This window comes from Phaseolus vulgaris, chromosome 3, assembly GCF_051622355.1.
Source record: "Phaseolus vulgaris cultivar YP4 chromosome 3, ASM5162235v1, whole genome shotgun sequence".
NCBI lineage: Eukaryota > Viridiplantae > Streptophyta > Magnoliopsida > Fabales > Fabaceae > Phaseolus > Phaseolus vulgaris.
In genome coordinates this window covers 46,432,749-46,453,389 of record NC_143500.1, presented here as the reverse complement: position 1 = coordinate 46,453,389, position 20,641 = coordinate 46,432,749, and the positions used below count along the sequence as shown (strand labels likewise).

The 20,641-nt window shown below is 35.7% G+C and overlaps 2 protein-coding genes across 9 annotated transcripts; one reads left to right on the top strand and one right to left on the bottom strand.

Moving 5' to 3' along the window:
- The first annotated feature begins 418 nt into the window (after window positions 1-418).
- On the top strand, window positions 419-4,539 carry LOC137808084 (O-fucosyltransferase 29). The gene is made up of 9 exons (XM_068608997.2): window positions 419-1,041; window positions 1,130-1,220; window positions 1,826-1,902; window positions 2,226-2,314; window positions 2,417-2,606; window positions 2,768-2,949; window positions 3,325-3,427; window positions 3,554-3,882; window positions 3,983-4,539. Exons 1-9 carry the CDS (start codon window positions 838-840, stop codon window positions 4,308-4,310), a joined length of 1,593 nt encoding a protein of 530 aa, XP_068465098.2. The 5' UTR covers window positions 419-837; the 3' UTR covers window positions 4,311-4,539.
- Window positions 4,540-4,811: 272 nt separating this feature from the next.
- Window positions 4,812-18,783, bottom strand: LOC137808082 (protein SWOLLEN 1). Of its 8 annotated transcripts, none has more exons than XM_068608996.2 (16): window positions 18,585-18,783; window positions 18,399-18,463; window positions 14,877-16,687; window positions 13,952-14,785; window positions 11,374-11,756; window positions 10,702-11,174; window positions 10,276-10,328; window positions 10,088-10,192; window positions 8,232-9,979; window positions 7,926-8,034; window positions 7,559-7,739; window positions 6,628-6,692; window positions 6,414-6,529; window positions 5,470-6,339; window positions 5,205-5,308; window positions 4,812-5,105 (listed from the first exon to the last, which is right to left on the bottom strand). In XM_068608996.2, exons 3-16 carry the CDS (start codon window positions 16,675-16,677, stop codon window positions 5,102-5,104), a joined length of 6,846 nt encoding a protein of 2,281 aa, XP_068465097.2. In that variant the 5' UTR covers window positions 16,678-16,687; window positions 18,399-18,463; window positions 18,585-18,783; the 3' UTR covers window positions 4,812-5,101. The 8 variants fall into 8 exon arrangements, with proteins under 8 accessions (XP_068465097.2, XP_068465094.2, XP_068465096.2 ...); XM_068608993.2 differs by having other exon boundaries at window positions 18,372-18,466; window positions 18,585-18,732; XM_068608995.2 differs by having other exon boundaries at window positions 18,372-18,463; window positions 18,585-18,725.
- Between the last annotated feature and the right edge of the window lie 1,858 nt (window positions 18,784-20,641).

The window sequence follows — 20,641 nt, the reverse complement described above, 5'->3', positions numbered from 1 at the left end:
AAACACAAATATTTACTTTGAAGTAATTATATTTATTAACCGTTATTGTTATTAGTTTTATTATTTTATTTCCAATTTTTTTAAATACCTCATTAAATATTCCAACGTATTACTATTCATTAAAGATAAAATTAAATAAGATTTTAATATTTATGAACAATTAAATTTGCCAGTCAATATTAAAAATGCCAACCACTGTTTAACACAGTGATATTTATTAGAAATTTAATACACTGAAATCAATTAAGGAAGGATAATAAAATTTAGCAGTTTCACCTGTAATTTTTAATCATTGATAAACTTATAGTATAAAACAGTTTTAGTAATACCATAATGTAAAGCATGAAGTATATAGTATGTGGCATTTTTTGAGTGAGTAGAAATTATTGACATTGACTTAATTTTTGACATGCCAATTGTATCTATAGATGATGGTGGCACGCACACACAGGCACACCCTAGAATCTATGATTGTGCTTTGTTTGTTAGATATAATATTCAAATTTCTAAGCTGATTTCACCAACTTTGATCTTTCTGTCACCTTCTAATTTTTCTCTGTCTTAACCAATAAATCCACTTGAGACATTATTTCTACCCTCATATCTTTCCAATAATAACCGAATCTAGGTGAAGCAACTCAACCCAAACTAAATCACACAAAATTTAAACAACACAAACATTCTCATTTTGGGAACCAAACAAAGAAAGAATCCTTCTTCTTCCCCCCCATATACTCTTTCAGTCACATTTCTGCAAAACCCTAAATCAGGGTTTTTGGTTGCCTCGGCTTTTCTTTCATTCGGGATGAGGATTCGGGGTTGCTTTTGGTGACGGAAATGGAAAAGGGTGTGTGGAAGGGTCGGTGGTTTTGGACCAACCTGGCTCTGTTGCACCCTAATGGCAAACACGTGTCTTGGTCGATGGTTTGTGGGGTAATGCTATTCGGGCTGGGCCTGATTTCCCTCTTGACGGGCCACGTCGCTTCTCATCTCGAATGGTGCTCTCATCGACTCCACCGCCGCACTCTCTACTCCAAACTGGTTCGTAAAAACGTCAAATAGTACCAATGTGTTTGTTGATGCTACTGATAATGATGATACTCACCGTGTTTTAATTGAATGTTTGTAGGATGGAGGTGATGATGCGCCAATTGATATTTGGAAATCGCAGTATTCTAAATACTACTATGGATGCAAAGAGAGGGGACGGCATTTTGGTCGTGAGTGAAGTGTTCTTGTTTTCTTGTGTTAATGTTGCTGTTGTCTCCTTGTTGTTTTGATGTCTTTTTGTTTGATGTGGTGCCTGCTTGTTATGGATGAAGGTTTGTGAAACCTAACGGCAATTTTGGAATTTTTAATTTGAGATTGTTATGATTTTCCTTCTTGCTATGTGGGGGATTGGTTACGCTTTTTCTGTTGTTTGATTTCATTGCTGCTTTGGGTTGTGTGATATGATATCCGTAGGTTAATTAGAGTTTCTTGCAATTTTGACATGAAGTTCAAACTTCAGAGTCCTGGGGAGAAAAGAAAGAAATATGTTTCATTCTGATATTTCAGCAAGATTAGGATAGCACATTATACTTGTTTGACTGCTCTTGTATATGGTATAGTTTTACTTCCATGTAACTTGTGACAGCTGAATGGTTTCAAAACATTGGGTGATTTCCCCTTTTTCTTTAACTCAGTTTGCCAAGTGTGCATCTTCCTTTATGTGTTTTGTGTATTTGTTTTGCTTTTAGACAAATGCATTCCTTATGATTTGGCTGAACTATCTGATTTTTCTACGTGACACTTTCTATCTTATTTTGGTTATTGGATAATATAGCTGCTGTACGTGAGCGCAAGTCCAATGGCTACTTGCTTATTGCTACAAGTGGAGGACTTAACCAACAAAGAACTGGGGTAAGTAGGACATAAGTTTTATGTGGATATTTTCATTGAAACATCGTAAGAATTTTCTGTAAGATCTGATGGTCACTGGTAGTGATCAGCTGTACCTGTATGAATGAAAAATATTAGTCCATTTGGTGGTCTCTCTCTCCTATTCATTAAATCATGAAAAAACATATTTCTTTTAGCTCATTGGTTCTGTTTCAGTTTTTTTCAGAGTATACCTCGCTCAGATTCTCTTTGTAGTCATGATGATGATTTGTCTTTCTTTTTTTTCTCAACCAAATTGATTCATGAGCTCTTCCTGGAAATGACAATGCTATTCTTGCCTCCAGATAATAGACGCTGTTGTGGCTGCAAGAATTCTTAATGCTACACTAGTTGTACCTGAGCTGGATCATCACTCTTTTTGGAAGGATGACAGGTAAAATGCAGATTCTAACATGCATTCAATATTCTGAATACATTGAACAAAATCAAGTCAATATTTTTTTCTTTTAATAACAACATTTTTGGTTGAATACAGTGACTTTGCCAATATTTTCGATGTGAATTGGTTCATTACGTATCTTGCAAAAGATATTACTATTATTAAAAGAGTTCCTGATAAGATTATGCGGTCAATGGAAAAACCCCCTTATACAATGCGTGTCCCAAGGAAATCAGAACCTGAATATTATCTTGATCAAGTTTTGCCAATACTCTTGAGAAGACGGGTAATGGCACTTTTATTATGGTTGATACGTGTTTGAAATTTCTTAATTATGTCCCTTGAAAATGTTTTGATTCTGTAAATGACTTGCATATTGAATTGTAAGTTTTGATCATTCCCTTTACTTTGGCTGAGGTTGTAACTGACTTCTTGGATATTTTTCAGGTTCTGCAATTGACAAAATTTGACTATAGACTTGCAAATAATCTTGATGACGAGCTGCAAAAATTACGTTGCCGTGTTAATTATCATGCTTTGAGATTTACGAAACCTATACGAGAACTTGGTCAAAGAGTTGTAATGAAGATGCGTAAGATGGCAAGCCGTTATGTAGCTGTCCATTTGAGGTTTGCCCAATGAAACTGATGTGTAAAGTTCAAATTCAATTTCCATCTAAAGCATCATTGTGTGCTCTGGCATGCAATCACTTTAATTCTGTAGATCTTAGTACTGATTTTCTTTCCTTTGATCTCTTGCTCTCCCCATCACACGCATTTTCCACTCTAATCTTTTTTAATATTTTGAGTTGTTTCAATCTGGTTGATTTAACCCCCTTTTCACAATTCCTATACAATTTTCTGAAATTGGTTGATTTGCGTTGAACAATTTGAAATTTTCAGATCTCCAACGCAATTTAATAATAGCAATGTGGCGGCAGGTTTGAACTGCGGTCATTGCCTTCGTGAAAGGTTAAGGATCTAATTCATAATTATTCATGGCAGGTTTGAGCCAGATATGCTAGCATTTTCAGGTTGTTATTTTGGTGGGGGTGAAAAAGAAAGACATGAGCTCGGTGAGATCAGGAAAAGGTGGACAACATTGCCTGTAAGACTGCAATCCTGAATTACAAGTTGATGGCAATTTGTTCTTTTCTCACTTGTGCTGAAGTTCCGAAACGCACTTAAAACTAGTTATTTCTTTGCTGATAAACCATTACTTGTCGTAAAACAGGATTTGAGCCCTGATGGAGAGCGAAAGCGTGGGAAATGTCCTCTTACTCCGCATGAAGTGGGTTTAATGCTGCGAGCGCTGGGCTTTACAAATGACACATACCTCTATGTTGCATCAGGAGAAATATATGGTGGGGATGAGACCATGGAACCTCTCAAAAATCTTTTCCCCAACATTTATACAAAGGAGATGCTTGCTGAAGAAGAGCTGAAACCTTTAAATCCATACTCTTCCCGCCTAGCTGCTATTGACTACATCGTTTGTGATGAAAGTAATGTATTTGTCACTAACAATAATGGTAACATGGCCAAAATCCTAGCTGGACGTAGGTAAGAACCTTTTATTCTACCTTTATGTCTAAAAAGTAATACGATGAACATGTTTGTTGCATTTACTATCAACCTGCTCATATTCTTTTGTGCGAATCAGGAGGTATATGGGTCACAAAAGAACCATAAGACCAAATGCAAAGAAGCTTAGTGCACTGTTCATGTCAAGGCATGAGATGGACTGGGATACATTTGCAAGTAAGGTTAAAGCATGCCAAAGAGGATTCATGGGAGAGCCAGATGAAATGAAACCTGGACGAGGAGAGTTTCATGAATATCCAAGCACATGTGTGTGTGAGAAACCGTTTATAGATGATCTAAGCCAAGATGGCACCCGTCCGCCTATACTCGCAGCCAACAATATTGCAATGGATGGCGAAGAAAGTGCTGTAGGAAGGGGAAATGGGAGAAGGTCCAGCACGAGATAAATAAATGAGTAAACATTGTTAATGGCAAGAAACGCTCCTCACCAACTCCTTCATTTTAAAGTCTGATCTGGCAACTATCAAGTTAGTGGTAATTTAATTAGTCATTAGCCATGATGAAAATCCTCTGGCTCAATTTAGACTCGTGTATAGGGCAAATCGCAAAAGACATTAATGCGTTGCAGATGTTAATAATAGATATGTCTAATACATAATTTGACTTGCAACAAAATTAGTTTTTCCCTCGTGCATATTCTAGCCCACTCCCTTTATATCATTAGATTGCCTAATGAGTCCGTCATTCTCAGGCATTCCACATTGAAAATTCTCGGAAATTTTCCTTTGGAAGAACTTATAATGAAAGTTTACTGTACAGATTCACCTATGATTCCGCCAACCATATCTCTGAATATTGATCCATTTCATTTTTCCAAATTATCATTGCTGCGCATAAGAGAGGCAAAAAGGATAACGAAGTACAACGGGAGTGAACGCAAGTCGACATTCAAGGAAGAAGAGGAACATCACTTTACCATTTGATCATTATCAACAAACCTTTCTATAAACAAGTCAACATGGATAAATTCCATATACAGCCTACAGGATTAAATTAAATCATTTTGTAAACATAAAATCAATATTAACATCTACTGGACTAGTCTGCCTAAAACAAAGGAAACAAGAATTTCCATTCATTCCTATGTTCCCCCTATTATAATAAATATACACATCTATGCCGAGTGTATTGTTTTTTTCAACTAAACCGCACATTGCAACTTCTCGTTTAACCTTGGTTACCTGTGACAGTAAAAAAGTTGAAATGTAATTATATTCAAAAGGTTACTGCAAAAGCAGGCGACTCACTCGAAGAATTATATATTTTACACAAATTCTCACCCCCGAGAAGTATTCCGATTCTGGTTTTTGTGACCCTTTTCATGTGAAACAGAAGCAGAAGGAATCTTTGAGATGATTAAAGAGCTCTGCAATCCTTCTAATAGCTGCCAAACAAAAGTCAAAACCATCAGACTCAGCAAAACACAACGATATAAAAATAGTTATACAGGTCAGAGACAATGGAAATGGCTTTATTATAAATGCAGAAAATAAATAAGATGCATCCTAGAACAACAATTTCAGTTAACGTCAGGCATGATCTTACTCTAGAAGTTGGTTGAATCCTACGATTAGATCTACGAGGCTCAGAGATATCAGATGTTGACTTCACAGGATTTCCATTGAAAGATTTTTCCTCATCAATCTTAGCCAACCTTCCACCACCAGCAGGCGCCAGTTTTCCTTTACTTGCTCTTGACGTTGACGTCTTTTTAGTGGGATGAGAATCAGTTAAAGACTCAAGGGACGAATACAAGATTGGTCCAACCCCAGCTCCAATGTTTCCAGAATAGGACGCTCTTTCCACCTGATTTTCACTCTGAGATACATTCTTAAATTGGCTAGAAGAATCCTTGATCCTTTCTGCACGACTTGTCACATCTTTAGTACGAGAGTTTGTTAATGTGTTTTCTTTCGGTGGGATCACTCTACCCGATACACTCTGCAGTTTTCCAGACTTAATAGCGGGCCTGGAGCCAGCTCCAAGTTTTTCCTTGGTGTCATTTTTTGAGGTGTTTTTCAACACACGTGATCCACCGGTACCTTGAGATACCAGGAAATTTGAAAGCTTAACCGAATCATTTCCATCGTTGATCTTACTTGTCCCATCAGCAACGTAATGCTTGCTTACTTCCATAAATTTCCTTTTCTTTCCAGGTTTAGGAACACCAAAATTCACTCTTGATCCTTCTTTTGCAAGACCAGTCCTTAACATTCTGTGTGCATCAGATTTATTTTGATGCTTGATGTTCTTCCCAATATTGAACACTTTATCATTTTCAGTCAAGTCTAGTAACCTCAACTCGCCAGGATTTGCTGACTCCACAGCATTAGTTCCTTTCGGAATCCTGTCCTTACCTTTTACCTCTACTGCAGGACTACCTAACTTGAGCCGCTTTTCATGAGGTGTATCACCCTGCATGGAATACGCAGAACTCAGTGCAGGCATGCATAAAATTAAAGCATTAACGGAGGTTACAAACAAAGTACCTCATGCGTAAAACTGTCCTTTGCACCAACCTTGGGAGCCTCAATCCATTTCCCATCCTTCCAAATAAAAGACTGACGCAGATGCCAAGCTCTGAAAAGGGATGTTTTTCCACTAACTGCAGCAAACCAATTAGACAGTGTGTTTCAAAGGGGCCGAATCAACATAATTGTAAGCACAATAATCATTAATGTTTAACCAAAAAAATGTACATACCTGGGAAGTGAACAGTTATTGTTTTATCTTTCTTGTTCAGATCTGTTATAACACCCTCCTGCCAGCTGATAACAAACAATCAAATGAGACAGCTACAGTAAAATATAGGAGCATTATATATAACTATGGCCCTGTTTGGATAAGCTGAGATTATAAATTGATTTTAACTTATGGAATAGGCTTAATTGGTTTTATTTTATTTTCTTCACCTAAAAGTGTAATGAAGTTTATCTAAACAGAACCTATGTTGGAAATATTAATTAAAAGCAATGATGCTTCAGTTCAAAACACTAAGATTTTGCAACTTTGAAGTTTCTACAAGACAGGCTAATATTAGGATGAGTTGAATCTGATATTTTCCTACACACTTCAAAAGAACCAAATGTTTAGCAATCCCCAATTTATTCAACAAATTATTTTTCAATCTCATTCTCTCCAGTGTTATCCCATTAAAAAATTCCCAACATTAAAGAGCCAATTTATTGGTATTATCTGAAAAAAATCCCTAGAATGGTGCAATAATGATTATTCTGTGCAATAAATCCATTTTCTTTTGCAAATTTCTTGATCGTATCTGAACTATAATTAATAAAAATATAGCAACTTTACAGTCCCAACAATCAAACATTATATATCAGATACAATCAATGGTCGATAGAATTATTTGTCAAAAAAATCTGCTACTTCATTTATGTTGAAAAGATAATTGGAACTAAATCACTTCCTCTAATTCTGTTGATTACTCTCAAAACAAATAAACCTCAAGTCACTTCCTCTAATTCTTCAGATTAGTGTCAAACAAATAAACCTTAAATGCACTAGAAAGAGTCACAGGAAAATAGATATTAAAACATTATTTATATAAACTATACATTATCAACAACACTAGTTTCTATTCCATAATCATCACTTAAAAACTGTAGAACTATACCTGTCTTCTACCCATGCATCAACCCTATCCCCAACAGACCAGGTATAATCTACCATAGCTGCCCTCTGTCTCTTCCTTGTTCCTTCATTACGCAAACCAGTTATATTACTAGCAATGCGTATTCTGGGAGGTTTGTCTTCATCGCTTTCAAGTGAAACCCATTCCTTCAAAGGCCCTGCACCTGTAAAACAATTTTTTTTCTTTATTTTCCAACCTAAACTGAGAATTATGCATTAAACCTATGACAAACACCAGAAAAATATCAAGGTCCACTGGCTCTTGGAAATAGTACAAAAATTGAAAAAGAAACTCATGTAGTTTCTCTCACATGTCAAGTAATTAAGGTAATTTGTTCTCAAAAACTAACCTTCATCATCTACAGGCAAATCGTAGCTTACATAAGCTTTACCATCCTTCACACTTAATACTTTGGCTTTGTACCATGCTGCTTTAAATCCTTCTCCATCTTTGAAAACCTGAAACATATGCTTGTTTCAAATAGCCAGGAAAAGATATAATTTAAAACCAGTTCTGAATTGGAAATGTCACATCTAATTTTAATAATTAACTATGACATAATCATCACCAAAGATGTTATGCTCACAATGAAACCAAATGCCAATACTAGTTACTCTAATCAAATTCACTATAAAAAGTAACTCATTAAAACAACCTCTACAGGTGAGCCCTCCTTTATGTTATCTTCCTCCACGTCTTCAGGTCTATTGCCAGCAGTAGAAGCAGCCTGTATTTCAATCTCAGATTCCGGAGGCACGTCAATGGGATTGACTAGAGTTGGTCCTTTTGAGCTCTTTTCATAGATATTAATAGAAGAATTGCCATCAATGCATTTCATATGGTCCTGAGATATCTCACTTCGCACTGTATGAAAAGGTGACTTCTCATGTGCAGCAGTCTTCTTCCCCATTTCATCAAATGAAATATCTCTATCACGTATCAGAGAAGTTTCGGGTCTGTCTCCAATATTTTCAGCACTAACCAGACCATTGTTCATGTCTTTCAACAAGCCAACTTGCTGACTGAATTCTCGGGCTGCATTCCAACAACCCTCTGGACCAGCTTCTACTAAGTCATTTAAAGCCAAAGGATCACCCATAGTTACAATCTTTCCAGCCTGGGATACAGCTTCTGCTGCCAGCTCAGCAGCCTTCACAATAGCATCCATATTTTCAGCTCGTTTTCTGGCAGCTGAAGCAGCTTCCACTCTCTTCCTTGCAACCTCCTTTGCAGCTCCGATGATAGAACTAGAGGTATTCGTTCCAATAGTACCCTTCAAGATGGAGGCAGGGGTTGCTTTTCCCAAGTTACTCATACCCTCTGAACAAGAAATTTGGCAAGAACTCTCATAACCAGATGAGACTAATGCTTCATCAGCCATTAATTTTGCATGCAATGCAGCATTTGATGCAACATTGGCGGCAGCAGCTGCTGCCTTTGCAACAGCAGCAGCAGCAGCAACTGCTACTGCAGCAGAAGCTAATTTGGCCTCAATATCTGACACCAGTCCAGAATTTTTTTGTTTATCCAACTGTTTCCATATCTCCAGGCTATGATTCACAGCAGCAGCAGAAAGAACAGAAGCATCCTCGGCATTTTCTCTTGCCTCCTTTACTTTTGCAAGAGACTCGTCTGACAGAATCCTCATCTTAACATTCCAGTCACTTTTGAGGTGATCAGCAAGAGATAGAGGAGTTACAGACACAACTGATTTTTCAACAGTAGTTATGGGCACACTCCCAGCAGGGGTAGTGGCAACAGCAGTAGATATATGGCTGTTTACAACAGGAGTAGGTACTAGTTGAGACTGCAAATGAATGGGTTTCAGGCCAAGATCCTCAGACACCATACTTTTTTTTCTTTTTTTGGGCTTCGGATCTGAAGAATGTTGAGCATTCAATACCATCACATTGTTTGTATCATGCAGAGGGGTAGTAGCTATAAAGACACTTTGTACGACTGCACTAGAAGCTGGCAGACCAGGAGGAACATTTTTAATACTTGGAGGAACAGGAGATCCTTTGACAGAATTGAACTGAACTGTAGCTGTGAGAGGCAAGGCAGAAATATGGGAACTGTTGTTATCAGAGGCAGGAATTGGAGTCCATGATCCACGAAGGGGGGCTTGGGATAACCAAGATGTGTTATGTCCAAGAAAGTTTCTGAGAGGTGGGGTTTGATAATGCGAAGAATTAAGTGCCTGTGAATAATCCACAACAGAACCTCTTGCAAGGGCACTTTGAAGGGAGTCACAGGAAGGAGTTTGTAAACTCCAAAGGGGTGATGAAAGGGGTATTAATGGATTGGCAATTGTTGGAGTAGCCTTGTTGCTGGCTACCCCAAGAGGTGAAGAGATACCTTGAAGTGCATTTTGCTTCACTGCTACATCAGTGGTTCTTTGACCTGCAAATCTCATTTCTGTTTAGTTACACAATCAAATTAGAGAGAGAAAAAATTAAAGAAACTAATATATGTATATATATATATATAGAGAGAGAGAGAGAGAGATACCAGATCTTAATTGCAGAGGAGTTTCTGGGTTCATAGGATGAGTTTTACCATGTTGCCTCTCCATGCAGGAAAACCAGGCATTCTGCCAGATGCTCCTTCCACCATCTGAAAGCACAATGATACTCAATACTTTGTACAAACAAATAAGAGAAATGAGCATGCGAAAAGAACATGATTTAGATAAAAACCTGGGCCCCCAAAAGCTGATATCATATACGCCTCATCAGGTACCATGCCTTGACTGCAGCAACATCAATCAATATGAGAAATAGTAGGCGTTGTTATACAGGAGAGTACAGAATATATCAAGCCACCTAAAAACATATTATTATCTCATGAAGATACACAAGTCATTTGCTTTAATATAGTATATTGATTGAATGAACATAAAATAGGTATAAGGCTCAACACATCAATTAAATCTGAAATCCGTAAAATAAAACAGGTTCCCATTTTTAATTAAGCATGGGAGTTTAGGAGAGAAGGTACGCAATACTTGTGGTTGGGAAGGGATGAAAAAAATACAATTCATAGACGTGTGCATATCACATCCATGTAGCCTCCTTGGCAATGAAGAAATTAAAATACATAATATAGCTAAGATTTGAACTCACATCAATGCCCCATAGACAAAGATCTGTGCACGCAATTGTATTTGCTGAATATCCATGAAAGGCTGTTGAAACAGAACAGGTGGAGAAGCAGAAGAGTTCAAATCTGGTAGGCTAGAAGTGGAGGCATTTAAAATAGCAAATTGCTTTGTACTGGCAGAATCAACATGCCCATACTGCTGCACCTCATTCAATTGCATCACCTGGAAACCAGGTGATGGGTTCAAAGACACGCTAGTTGATCTATCCCCTCTTTCTGAATGTCTTCCCGGACTTTTTCCTTTATTTCCTTTCCTAGAAGTTTCCTTTCCAGCTGTCTTATTAGAGGATCGCCTAGGTTTGCGTTCAGGTGTTCCTTGAGAAACAGTGTGTGCCATGACACCATCAGATATTTGTGGACTCCCAAGGGAGATATTTCCAGCTACTTTGGTTTTGGGAGTACCTACTACAGAAGCCAGTGGAGATTCCTCTCCAACCTTCAACAATAAGCACAGAAGAAAAAGGGGGAAAATGAGTGCATTGGAATTTGGAATGAAAAATGAAGAATTTATTGTATGATGAATTTTTCAAGAAACCTCCCCACGGGAGAAACTAATCATGATATAAATATTACAGAGAACAGATTTCAGATAATAATGCCTTTAGACTTAGATTATGAACCACAACAGGGATTACCATTGAAGCTTTGTTGGCTGCAGCTCGTTGCCTCTTGCCAGAATTTGTTCCTTTGGTAGTCTTTCCTGAAACATTTTTTTTGGACAAATTTGCCACAGGAGCTAAGCTTCTCTCTTCTTTAGATGCATCATTCCCCTTAGGATCATGATTTGTTGACATGTTCAATGCATCCTTATTTATGCACTCAGAAATTGAAGGGTTTAGATGAGCAGAAGCCTTAACTTGATTCACATCCTTTTCAGTTTCAGGTTGGCTTCCAAATGTAACAGAGGCACCACAAGCATTATCAGCATTGTTGGCAGGACTGCCTCCAGTTTCATGCAACTTGGTGCAAGAATCAGGTAAAGAAGATTTGGAACCTTCATTTGCAGATAAATCTTCACCTACAAAATTAATTAATCATCTTATAGGTGTAGAAGCCAGAAGCATTTCAATAAAATGTTAAACAGGAGGAGATGCATGTTACAACTATAAAGCAACTAACACAATTTTCACATGTTACATTTCACAATTCTATCACCATAATATTGGGTAACTCTAAAACAGGACAGGAGAAATCAGTAAACAATTACCAAACATTTCCAACGATCACCAGAAGTTCACTACTACCTTTGCTGTGCAAGGAAACTGCCAGCAAAAAATAAAAAAGAACAGGGCAGGTCCAATAAAAATTCAAAGAGTAGACAAGTAACGAGGAATAAGAATGTCATCATATGCAATAAGCAGAGACCATCACTCTCAGGGGCACATATTAAAAAATAAAGAAATGGGGTGATGCAGAGAGAAATATGGTCATCATAAGTATGGTAAGTCAACATTCAGACAACCTAACAGAAATAATACTTATGACTTGTTGTGACACAAGTATCTGCTAATGCAGTGACATGAGAATCTCAGAAGAGTCATCTCTTAGGTCCATCCCTCTTTTGTACATTTTTACATCTCATTCTTTATAAATGGAGATTTGCTTTTGGAAGGATGTGTTCCTACCTAAGGACCTTCTTTTCATGAACTCTTCTTAACATGTATGAAACAGGGTCCCAAGCTCCCAGTTCATAACAGGCATCATCCATGAATCTTGTTCCGAAAAGTATTTGAAACCTAAAAAGAGCCCTTTAGATTGCCCATTAATCAATATTGTCGTTGTTTGTTGCACCAAGATCATATATTTTACACTCTGCACATTCTACTTTTCATGTTTAAACTTCAAACTAAACAGAATCAAACCAAACCAAAAGCACACTATATTAAATTAATTTTCCTACTTTAATATTAAAATAAACCCAAACCTAAAAGCTGATGAATAATTGATTATATGTAATTGTATATATAGAAACTTGAGATTGATTATATGTATTGTATATTTTGACTTGTGATTTATAATTTTGGTTAGGTTGTGATTTACGATGAAACTTAATACTTTGAACAAGTCTTTAATATTTAATATAGTACTAATCACTAAATGAAAAATTAACCAGAAGAAAAACCCATGCATGTATTAGTTCGGGCCTTTACTCTTACTCTAGATAATGATGTTTCATTTGTTCATTGACCAAGAGACTGTGTTATCACAAGAAAAAAGACAAAAACCAAAATTAAATAATTTGATTCAAACCACAAAAGATTAGAATGGTTACAACATGTTAAAATTCAACCACAAACACCCTTCAAAAGTGGAAACAAAAGTGAAAGTTTCTCATTTTCACTTTTAGTCGAAAAACAGTCCTTAGTTCAATCAAAAGCATTTTCAATAAACTAACAAATGTTCTAGGGTGGTAATAATATAAGAATTTTCAACAAGTCTTCCTTTTTTACTTTTAGTCGCAAAACAGTCCTTATTTGCTTTTCTCCCCTGATTTAACTTCTACTTTTCTTTGCCTCCATCATTTCTGCTTAATCAATCACATATGTATATCACAAGTTAATGTACTACTTTCTAGTTGCTTATGGAGAAAAAACTAAGAAGTCCTATAAGCCTATGCTGAATTTAAGATCAGTTATCAAACCAGAAATTCAATCCACAATGAAGCCAAAACAAGGGTACACTGCAACCTTAATTCTAGATATACTGCAGAGGCTTCTCTTACTCCAGATATTTTTTGTATGGTGCAGAGAAACTCTCTCAAACACATGAAATGATTAAGAATCCCTTGTAGTTTAGAATTAGTTTGACATCTAAGAAACAACAAAATCACTATTTTAGAATAAAATAGTCAAGCATTCTTCAACAACACAACACTGAATTTTTTTTGCTAAAACTTCATTAAAAGCACCAAAAAATAATAAGAGGAAAGAATACAAGAGAAACAACGTTTCTTATTGTGTGCAATACTAAAGAAAACTAAAGAATAATGAGATACACATGATATTATATTTCATGAAATGATACACAATGACAATGCTACGCTCAAGGTTACATAATGTAATCAACATCGTGAGAACATAAGCAAAGATCATTCAATTAAAAAACGTAGATAAATGATCATAATCGATGTTGTATGTTAAATTATTTTTCCCATATTCTACAAGGATGGCCACATAAATCTCATACAACAAACTACAGAATTTTAAAGAATACCTGATATTGTTGAGGATGACTTGTCATGGAACTCTTGTACTGCCTCCTTGTCATCCTTGGTAAAAGAAACGGCAACTTCATCACCCAGCTTCTCTATTGGTTCACGGAGAACTAGAGTCACACCAACCTCTTTTGCACATTCCTGATCAACCTTATCACTTGGTGTCTCTTGAGGTTTACCCATCTTTCCAGAAGCAGTGATCACAGAACTGTTTATTGTCTCGTACAACGGTTGTCTTGATGTATCAGAAAAATGTAATTTTTCAGTTCCAGTAACAGGACAAGGAGCAGTTTCCTGTTCAGAAGACCCAACAGGAAGAGCTGAACTTGCATCATGTGCTATTTTAGCTTCTGAGCTTGCTTCATTGGCTCTTTTACCTTCAGAGCTTACTTCAATGCATATTTTAGCTTCAGCGCTTGCTTCATTGGTTACTGTAGCTTCAGAGCTTGCTTCATTGGCTAAGGTAGCTTCAGCCCTTGCTTCATTGGCTAAGGTAGCTTCAGCACTTGCTTCATTGGCTAAGGTAGCTTCAGCGCTTGCTTCATTGGCTAAGGTAGCTTCTTCTTCTTCATTGGCTAAGGCAGCTTCGGCGCTTGCTTCATTGGCTAAGGTACCTCTGGCGCTTGCTTCATTGGCTAAGGTAGCTTCTTCTTCATTGGCTAAGGTAGCTTCTACGTTTTCCTTTTCATCAATAGAAGCAGACCCGACAAGGATCACTCCTGGAACTTCAAAGTGATCTGTAACTCCAAGTGTCGATACAACTCTGCTAGGTGGTGTAACATCTGCTATCTCACAGGATGTTGAACTAATATTTTCTAATATATATTGTGAGTCTGAAAAATAAGACAAATAAATATGTAGTTAAACCACATAATGACTTGGGTCATATCCTGATGTTTAATCAACTCTATTTTATTACTATACCTGAATTATTGACAGGCTCATCATCTGAAATTGTGGCAGTTGTCGACTTAGTTTCCATGTTACCTGTACTAAGAGATGATGAACTAACTACTGAATCAAGATGATGCGGTTGGTCAACATTGTAATGCTTTACGCTGGAATCAGAAGTGGCCTTTTTATTCGCTAGGTCAATGGCAGAAATATCTTGACAAAAGTTTCCATGGTCACCCTGCTTGTCAGACTCATCGTTTTCACATACTTGTGTTGCCTCAACCAAAATACATGATGTTGTAGAATCCAGGGCACCTAAACTTGCGGAACTACCTGGTTTGATATCATTATTCCCTCTATTAATAGTAGAAGTGTTATTATCCCCAACAGCAAAAATAGATGCCTCCGACTTACTGAATAAAAGCTCTGTATCCATCTGGTTACCAATGTTCACTAACTCATTTTCCTTAGAATCACTGCATTCGCTATATGTAGTCTCAACAGTACCCTCATTCTTCTGAAAACTAGGACAAGTACTATTCTCAGATTTGCTGACCCCAATTATTTGCCCCTCAGAACTGGAATCGTCTTTAATTGCAACAATTCGTGAATCACTTGTATATACAGCAGATGGATTATCCACAACTGTATCTTCCTTTGCATTGCTCCGAGACAAATCTCTGAAACTTGCATCTTCATGGCATCTTCCTGTGTTCTGCAAGTCAGAAATACCATCATATACCATGCCCAAGGAGCCCCCTAAACTTCTTTCAGAAGTCTCCAGGCTTTCAACTACATTGCCACTTTCCAATGCTTCTTCCATAGGAATTGAACAAAGAGGTTTATCAGAATCATGTTCTTCACCTCCAACTGCATTTAAATTCGAAGTTTGAATGTCAACATCAGAATCTTTGATAATCGCAAAAGAATCCAAATATTGCTGATTAGTTTGCATCTGTAAGGAACTTTGCTCCTCGTGACCCATGTCAACAACATGATTCTGCACATTTTGAATCTTTAATACTTCACACGTAGAAGATATATTTGTTATAGAAGTTACAGTAATACTATTCTTTGCCCCAGAAGCAGCTGATTCCTCTTGAGTTTTTTCTTCAAGAGAACCATCAGCCACAATCTCAACTTTTCCTTGATTAGCATCATCACTTTTGTCATCAGTAAAGGAAAACCCCCTGGCCACAGGCAAGTCAACATTTCCAAGTATATCATGTGGTTGCAGAGTACTTAAACTCCCATCAATGGACAGTTCACCTTGGGAAACTACAGCCTGAGATTGCTCCCTTTCTGCTTCCTTTAATCCAGCCAAGTTTTCATGGATAAAACATGGTGGCTGTAAATCAGTAACACCATCTTTATATTCATTTCTATTGTTAGGATTTGGACCAGGCTCCATTTGCTTAGCTAAGCATGCCAGTTCATCAAAGGCATTAGATTCCTGTATATCAGTTTCTCTAGGGATAAATTCCTCCTGTCCAACAGATTTTAATAGCATTTCAACCGATTCCGAGGAAGTGGCCTCAGACCAAACATTATTATGCCTTGAAATAGAGCAAGATTCAGCAGCAGTTGAACCAAACTCTATTCCACTACTCCCACGGGAGTATGCGTCAATCCACTGGTTATCTTCGTTACTTTCAATACCAAGGAAAACTTCAGTTTCAACCAAACTATCAAATCTTAAATGCCCTTGAAGGCTTTCGTCCAGATCAAACTTAGGGAGAGCATAAGGCCTTAAAACAGGAGGAAATTTTGTGCTACCTTCACCAGTTATATGGAGATTCTGGCTTTGAAAATCATTGTCATCATAATCCATGGATGTATCCCTAAAACAAATAAGCATATTAGAATTAGAGAAATAAGTCAAATGACTAGAAATCCATGCTTAAAACTTAACCAAATAAGGAGTGAAAATATAATAAATTATAAAAAAGGACATCAATGACAAAAAAGGGCAGTTACGTCAACTACTAGAGAAAAAGATCAGTGATCTCTTATCATTTCTAATAAAACAAATATATTATGGAAATTCATAATTGGGCAGGAGAAACCCAACTGCACATGACCTGTGCAAAACAAAACACGGAAAGATAAAGAATGCTCCCCTAAGAAGCTTCCATTAAAACAGAGCAGAACAGCCAGAGTAGCACAAAATTAAATACTAGAAATGGGACTTTTGGTTATGAATGCTCAATGGGTTTTCTAATCTAAATCTAGAAACTAAAGTGTCCATTGTCCAACCGGATCTAATCCGGAAACCCCAAGAGTGACTGCTTATGTCCACCACCCATGTCTCTGAAGTGCCAAAATTGAGATGCACCACACCAATATACTAAAAACAGAGTCACAAGCACCTGGGAGCTGCATAACTCCACCCACCTAGCCCCACTCCAGCTGCTATTGATTACTTAGGAACAACCACTCCACATGAAGCAGGTAACATATAGCCTCAATTTACCCACAGCAGATAACAACTTGATCATTAAACATTTGGCAATTACATAATTTAAAATATCATGCCAAATTGCCAATTCAAGAATTCCCTAAAATATCAGAATTAAAGAAAAACCAAAAGTCTTATTACAAAAATATCTTATCACTAATATGGATTAAATGATTAATATTTATGAATATATATTCTCTACAAGTAATACACTTAGAAAGCCACTGGACAGTGAGGGAAGGAGAGCTTTGGCAAATGACTAAATGACTGTCAAGTGGTCTGGGAATGTTGTTTAGAAGAGTATAAAAGGTGGCAAAAAAGGTGTGCATGATAAAAACAGCTAATTGAAGACATCCATGTGGTATCAATTCATTCACTACACAGAAAGGTTAACACAAGCATGACGCAGTAAGACTAATAAGAAAGCTTCTTCTTCATAGATCACAGCGCCGTAGCAACACTCAAGTTATCTTCTTTTCACAAACCAACTTAATAAAAAAAGCACTGCTATACGTGAACATGAACGGTTTGTATAACTAACTTTCTCATACTTTTATCAACCGAAAAACAGAATTAAGTGAAGAAAAAATTAACTTTGATAAGTCAGTAATTTCAAAAAAAAAATTGTTTCAAGACCTATATCATCTTTTTTTTTTCTTTAAAACACACCAGGTTTGCAATTAGATAGAGGACGTTCACTGTGCCAGTTGTGTGATCAGTTTACACTTCCACACACAGCACCAACCTTTCCAACTAACTGAGAAACTATATTTCTTAACAACACATCCTTACAAACCTTCCCAATTAATTTACTAAGATTGAATACCTTGTTTGAGGAATTAAAAGCAGTCAAAGAACAACTCTTCCCGACGTCAATTCATTTTAGTCAATAACAATCAGAAATTAAAAAAAAATCACCACTTCGCCGCAAAAAGAAAATCCACACAAAATCAAACCTATATCTGTACTGAAAAAAAAAAACAGCAATAAACACCAACCGAACCTAATAAAAAAAATAGAGAGAACCCTACATCACAAAAAAAAAAAAAGCTGGACATGAACAGTACCAGAAGAAGAAAGTCTAAAGACGCTACCTCCCTCCATTCGGCGAGGAAATCCAGCCCCTCTGATCTCACCTATTCCTCAATCGTACAATCATCTACTGCATCAACAATTCACGCTATGTTACTGTAACCTCGATCAAAGAAACGAACTTCGAAATAAAAAGTGCAAGAACACCGAGAAGGTCGACGAAGCCTCAAGGAAAGCCAGAGACTCACCGGTGATTACGATTTCCGGCGGATCGAATTAGGGTTCCGGCGAACGACGGAAATATAGAGAGAGTAGTGAGAGAAAAAGGGGTAACGACACGAACACGCGTAGTGTGTGACACTTTCCCAGCAGATTTTTTATTGTTGTTTTTCTTTTCTTTTCCTTTCTTATATTGTTTCCTATTAGCATTAAATTTTGATAGAGGAAGTGTGCAATGTCAATTTGTCATTCTCACTTATACTAATATTATTATCACTTTTATTTAAGATCTTTTAAATAAATTTATCACTAATTGAATTAACAAATAAAGTTGATATATTGATTAAAATTTACTTAAAAAGGATTACAGAGTTAGTAATAGAGTTGTTAAAGTCAAAAGCAGAACCGGCCTTTTATTTATTTATTAGTTATAGATCTTAACCCGTGTGACTCTAAGATAACATTAATTAAAAAATTAAAAATTGAATTACATTATTTTCAATTCCTACCAATGTCTAATTCCAACCCATGGAAAATAGGAAATAGTTGAGAAAATCCACATCCAATATTAGTATTTCAAATTATCCTATTGTTTTATTTCACAAAAATATATATTTATTATTATTATTATTATTTAATAATAGTCACAAATAAAATATTTACAGCATACCACCTCACCTGGGTACAGATTTTTAATACACAATTTCTTTATCACTCAATATCTCCTAGTGTGTTTTTCCTTCAAATTTTCTATTTATTCCATTTTATTTTCTGAATTTACGAGACTATAGTTTAGAAGATAAAGTATATAGTATAAGATTAAATTATGTTATTTATAATAATATATAAAAAAAACTTTACGTCTATATTTTATATTTTTATTTTACTCTTAATTATATTTTAAAATTAAAATTTATAGTCTTAATATTTTCATTTTGTTTTTAACTGTATTTTTTAACTTATTGACATATATTATTTCTATTTAAATTGTTTACTTTCCTTTTCTGTTTTAGGTTGTTGGATTTTGTTTTTTTTTTTTTACTCAACTTTCTTTCTCTAGTTCAGATAGGTCTTAGTATTTTTCTTATATATATACACAATGTATTTTACTATCTAAGATACATTTGAATAAAAGTTTCCTTCACATTTTATTTTCTCTCTCAGTTATGCTTTAGTCATTGTTTATTTTTTATTTGCAATTAGAATTCATCATAATCTCCTTTGCAATTATGTGCTTCATCAAGGAATACTCATCTTTATTAGTTAAGTACTCAAAGTATTATCGTGTAATTATTTTTTTTATGTAACTACTATGAATAAAAAAAATCCTTCAAATATATATAAACATGAAGTATATTTGTTTTTTCTACTTGGTATTAAGTATTATACCAGTGATTATTTTATATGATAATAAAAAATCCATCACTTCAACCATTGAATTAAAAAATCATATTATTATTATGATTATTTATATTAAAATTCAACAATAACAAAAGTAAATTATCAAACTATTTATATTTTAATATATTTTGAAAAACTACATATTATGTTAAAATTAAACTAAATCAAACAATTATAATTTAATATAAAATTTTGTGACATTATTTTATATTATATAATCACACGTTATTGGATTTAAAAAATTTATTATTTAATTAAATTTAAAATTCTTGATAAATATAAGTACTTCTAGTTGAACTTTTATTAAAATAATTTAGTCTTTTAAGTAGTAAATTTTTTTTATAATTTTTAACAAAGTCCTTGTTATTTAATTATCATGTAAAAATATATACAAATATCTCTTGAAAGGAATTTTAAAATACATGCACATAAATGCACTGTTGAAAGGAATTTTAACATGAAAGGAATTTTAACATACGCGCACATAAATGCACGGTCAAAAGTGGGAGGTGTACCTGTGTGGATGTCAGGGCCAGAGTAATGTTGATCCACGTCGATACACAATTGTTGTCGTGCTTGCAATTACCTAATTCTTCGAGTCCTTCCTCCTTCGCGTGTGCGTTCGTTTGGTTGGCAGGGGTACCTACGATTGCACTCCGACGCTCAAGTCAGTGCTAGTATTCAG

Bases quoted from the DNA above. Each gene is read 5' to 3' on its own strand.
- LOC137808082 (XM_068608992.2), bottom strand. From the start codon at position 16,677: ATGGATTATGATGACAATGATTTTCAAAGCCAGAATCTCCATATAACT. The intron at 14,786-14,876 runs GTATAGTAATAA...CTTATTTTTCAG, and splicing joins TGAGCCTGTCAATAATTCAG to ACTCACAATATATATTAGAA. The intron at 11,757-13,951 runs GTATTCTTTAAA...TTAATTTTGTAG, and splicing joins GTCATCCTCAACAATATCAG to GTGAAGATTTATCTGCAAAT.
- LOC137808084 (XM_068608997.2), top strand. From the start codon at position 838: ATGGAAAAGGGTGTGTGGAAGGGTCGGTGGTTTTGGACCAACCTGGCT. The intron at 1,903-2,225 runs GTAAGTAGGACA...TCTTGCCTCCAG, and splicing joins TTAACCAACAAAGAACTGGG to ATAATAGACGCTGTTGTGGC. The intron at 3,428-3,553 runs GTAAGACTGCAA...GTCGTAAAACAG, and splicing joins AAAGGTGGACAACATTGCCT to GATTTGAGCCCTGATGGAGA.